The sequence below is a fragment of the Nanorana parkeri genome, unplaced genomic scaffold (genome assembly GCF_000935625.1).
Source record: "Nanorana parkeri isolate BGI_ZX_2015 unplaced genomic scaffold, ASM93562v1 scaffold17, whole genome shotgun sequence".
Taxonomy (NCBI): Eukaryota; Metazoa; Chordata; class Amphibia; order Anura; family Dicroglossidae; genus Nanorana; species Nanorana parkeri.
In genome coordinates, this window is record NW_017306285.1 from 1,282,857 (window position 1) to 1,287,640 (window position 4,784).

The 4,784-nt window shown below is 48.1% G+C and overlaps 1 protein-coding gene across 1 annotated transcript in view; it reads right to left on the minus strand.

Moving 5' to 3' along the window:
• Positions 1–3,468: 3,468 nt before the first annotated feature.
• LOC108789465 overlaps positions 3,469–4,784 on the minus strand; it is a 4,301-nt gene continuing 2,985 nt past the window's right edge. Inside the window, exon 3 of the mRNA XM_018559491.1 lies at positions 3,469–3,858. Coding sequence (XP_018414993.1) covers positions 3,480–3,858 — 379 coding nt within the window. The 3' untranslated portion in view covers positions 3,469–3,479. The remainder of the gene's footprint in view (positions 3,859–4,784) is intronic.

Consider the following 4,784-nt stretch of genomic DNA (forward strand, 5'->3'; position numbering starts at 1 on the left):
AACGCACCAGCTGCCAATATGGCCACCGCACGTTCTGATAACTAATTTTTATATGCCCGAATACTGTTTTAGTATATTCGGGCATATAAAAAAAATTCCTCGATTCGGTGACCCGCCAAATCAACTGAATTTCGTCGATTTTGCAGGTTCGTCCGATTCCAAATGCACGTCTAAAATCTAGCGTCCACGTTATACAGCGTGGATGAAGGTTTCTCCCCTGCTGGCTGTTATATTCAGGAGCCGGCGGCACCCGCAGCTGCTCAATACCCAAACATCTGATGCAGTTGCTGTTCGGGTGACAATTTTCCACCCGGCTCCCTCCGCAAAAGTTGACTGCAGTAATCCTGACAGGTGATGCCATCACGGCCACCCGCAGCTCAAATCCAGGGCAGCCATCGGGGGTACGGCCGATACTCATGTAAGGGGCCCGCCCGGAACCCTTACATGAGTATCGGCTGACGGTGAAGAGCGAGGAGGCGGACAGGCCCCTGCAGCGGAGGCCTGGCCCTAGCAGCGCAGGGCCCCAGCATTGCCGCTCCATCGGCTTCAAGACAAGACCAGCGGGTCACGAATCCCTGCGTCCAGCGGGTCACTCAGCCCTGTGGCGGGGCATGCGTGGCATTTATAGCATGCTGCCTGTGAGTCAGAGAAAGGATGCTTCCCTCTGAGGCTTCTCACATCAATTTCCCTTACATTCTGCAGGAGGCACTAGCAACAGTGACACCTACAGGGAAAGGAAAGGTACTACTTGTCACAATCAAACTCAAAAAAATATGGAGACCATGGCTGACTTCCTTTGGAAAATGGTACTCGCCTGCTGTCTCTGGCCATTCCTCTGGTCCCTAAAGTCAGAATAAAGTCTGGATCTGCATACATGTTTCAGGCCCATGACTCATTGAAGCTTGTTCTGTTTGCAACTTTTTAGTTTTTCTCCCCAAGCCCTGGTGAAGGAGAATGAGATCCCACGAAACATGTTGGCTGTGTATATGGATTTTTTTAAAGCTTGGGGCAACCCAGCCTAGAGCCCAAGCTGCAGGCGTTCCCTTGCAGTAATCTCTTTTCACCACAAGATGTCCTCAGTCTTCTGGGTTAAATGTCACATGGGGTAGCGTTATTAATAAATGACAGACCCTCTTTAAAGCAAAGCTGTATCCTTCCCATGCAGGACAAAGTAATATATTTGCTTGCAGTATACCACCTCTTTACCCCCCGGCAAATGTTGTGTGATGTAGCCCCTAGAGCAGGGTAGGCAAACTTCGGCCCTCTAGCTGTGGTGAAACTGCAAATCCCATTGGACATTGCCAGACTGACAAAAACAGCCATGAATTCCAGAGGCACGCGCATGATAGAATTTGTAGTTTCAACGCAGGTGCAGGGCCGAAGTTTACCTACCGCTGCCCTAGAAAAAGCCCCTGTGTACGTTCAGGGTCAACCCAGGGTCAACGCATCTTTCCTGCCCCCATGTGACAGTGCTTGGGCCAAGCCATTGGCTGCTTAGACACCAAACATTGCATCTAGGAAGAAAGGCAATTGAGTCACATGCTCCTCCATAACCTATACCAGGCATTTCCTAAGGCTCCAGTGAGCAGCAAGGGGAAGGTATGTGCCAGCCATGCAGGGGATGGGCTATCAAGCAACTCTGTTTCTGGGCCCTGCATGGGCAAAGCACAGGTTCACTTTAAGGGTGAGGCTGATACCTCTGGCAATCGAATGTCTACTAAAAGACATCAGGTTAAAGAGGAAGAACATTATTTTCTTCTCCCCTGCCGAGTAGTTTAGATCAGGTGTAGGCAACCCTAGCAGTCCAGCTGTGGTGAAACTACAAATCCCATGAAGTCTCCACCTCTTAAAAATCATGCGTGTGGCTCTCAGAGTCTTGAAATGCCTCATGGGACTTGTAGTTCCACAACTGGACAGCCAAGTTTGCCTACCCCTGCGTTAGATCATGTATGAAAATCCCTGCTTTGTTTAAAGGGAACCCAATACCTACAGAAGACAGCTTCTCAGAGGCGACCAGTGACGTCTTCCAGACATTTTATTGTGACATACCTCTGCAGAACACTAGAAGACATTACACAGTAATGAAGGCAATCTTACTAACTGCAAGTACACAGGCTTTGTATGCGAGTGAAGGCCAAACCCTCGAACAACACAGTCTGAACCGAAAAACTCAATCTGACCATTAAACAGGAAGGGACCACAGGTACAGTGCTGTGTATGCAGGTGGCCACACTGGACTGCAACAGGGGCCTGTAGCTGCATCTCCATACACAGTACCATAAGGCTGGATTCACAGCTTGGCATTTTCCGTTGAAATGAAGGGAAGTGCAATAAAATGTAGAAAACAAAAAGTAAATGGCATTAAAATGCATCTATGTCAACGTGCATTTTGTTGGAGTTCAATGGCAAACGCATCAGGCAAAGGTGTGAAGGGCCTCAGAGGGGCTTTGCATTGATTAAGACAGTCCAGGCACGATTCTGCTAGTCATCCCAAGCACCAGCCATGCTCTGCACAGGACCTTACTACTTGCAATGGTGGAAACATGCTTATAGGCACCAATGCTGAGATCCCAAGGGAGCCATAGGTCTGGTCCCAGAAATTAAAATAATACTAAAACAACACAAAATGTTAAAAATGATGAGTCTAAGATGTCGAAACACACAAAAACGAGTGCACCTTTCAAGCTCAGAGAGGGGAATTTATCAAAACTGGAGCAGACGAAATCTGGAGCTGCTGTGCATGGCAACCAATCAGCTTCCACCTTTCATTTCCAAACCTTAACAAACTGGAGAAGCTAACTGGTTGCCACTGGAGCAGATTCTTCTGCTCCAGTTTTGATAAATTCCCCCAAAAGTCCTCCGTCCAGCTGTGTAGCACCCATATCGTTAAAAGTAGAACACTTCGAGGCTGATTTATAAACCTTTCCATGTGCAAAGATCCGCGGCACTGTATGGCTACTAGATGGAGCCGAGGAGCGTAGATAAAGCAGCCCCTTTGCCATCTGTGTATTTAGCTGTTGGCTATCTGTGACCTTTAAAAAAGACCATTTGTAATGGACTTCAGCCATTCTTGGGGTTCATGGTCCCCTGGCAGGCAGGTGTCACCACTATTCCCTGTTCTACACCTTCCTACGTCACATATCTGCTCATTGGTGTACAGATCAGAAATGTGCTGATGCTTATATTCTGTCCAGCAGGTGACACAGGAAGGTTAAAAACTGAACCAGTATAAAGTGGTGTCACCCCACCGGCTGTGCAAATGTCCAAGTCACAAGATTGGCTGAGGTGAATCGTTCCCGTGTAGGTGATTCATCTTATGGAGAAATCCCACAATGGGAGTACAGTGTGGTGGCATGCGTCATGTGTGCTGAGACATGCGTAACATTGAACGGTTGCCGAGTATTAGTGATGTCACTATCTGACAGTATATACAATGTCAAAGCATCAAAAGGCTCAGGCAGCCAGGTCCATTATTCAGATCAATCGTGGTGACCGCGCTCTATTCCGTCACGCGTCGAGTGTGCCGCCGGCTGTACGTATCTCTTCACCAGCCGTAACATGTCTATCTGCAGGTCAATCTTCTTCTGTTCCGGCACTTTCTTCAAGTACGGGACCAGAGACTGCACAAAATTGTAATCTTCGTCCGTCTCGTTGTCTCTTCTTTTCTTAAGACAGTCAACCATGTCTATGATTTGGCTTTCAAAGTCCCCCAAGCCCTTGGCCCCCCCCTTGGTCTTCTTGGGTCGCGGCGTTTCGGACACTTGCGGAATGCGTTCTGGGAGAGGGCTCTGGGGTGGCTCAGAGTCGCTGCCTTCTGACTTGGGGCTCTCTTGTGTGTCTGAAGCTTTTCCGGAAGTACTAAAGATGAAGAGAAACATGAAACACTTCAAGCACTAGCCGCATTTGGGTTACATCCCACCACACACTTTACAATCAACTTTAGATCTAGCAACCATTATGGAATGCAGCGGCCCGCCTGATTGGATGCACACTGACTGGAGAGTTTAGGTCGGCTCTCCTAGTAAGTCTGAGCAGGGATACCAACAGTACTTCTCATACACAACCCAAAATTAGCAGGTGGTAAGCCCTGTACACGAGGGTGACAAAAAGGGGTGCACAGCGTGTTCCTCATGCCTAAATAGTGGTGCACAGTGCGTGTTCCTTGTGCTTAAAAAGGGGGGCACAGTGTGTGTTCCTCATGCTTAAAAAGGGGGGCACAGTGTGTTCCTCGTGCTTAAAAAGGGGGGCACAGTGTGTGTTCCTCGTGCTTAAAAAGGGGTGCACAATGTTTGTTCCTCATGCTTAAATAGTGGTGCACAGTGTGTGTTCCTCATGCTTTAAAAGGGGGGCACAGTGTGTGCTCCTTGTGCTTAAAAAGGGGGGCACAGTGCGTGTACCTCGTCCTTAGAAAAGGGGTGCACAATCCGTGTTCCTCGTGCTTAAAAAAGGGGTGCATAGTGTGTGTTCCTAATGCCTAAAAAGGGGTGCACAGTGTGTGTTCCTAATGCCTAAAAAGGGGTGCACAGTGGAGCAGATTTGCACAGCAGTCAATCAGCTTCTCCCTCTCTCATTTTCAAATCTTACCTGAGCAAACTGAAGAGAGAAGCTGATTGGTTGCTATGGGCAACTGCTCCAGTTTTGATAAATTCTCCCCCAATGAGTGTTCCTCATGGTTACAAAGGATGTGCAGTGTGTGTTCCTCATGGTTAAAAATGGGGTGCACAATATGTGGCTCATTCTTGTCCCTTCTTGAGACATTTAAGCTGAATTTATTTTCTCCAGAC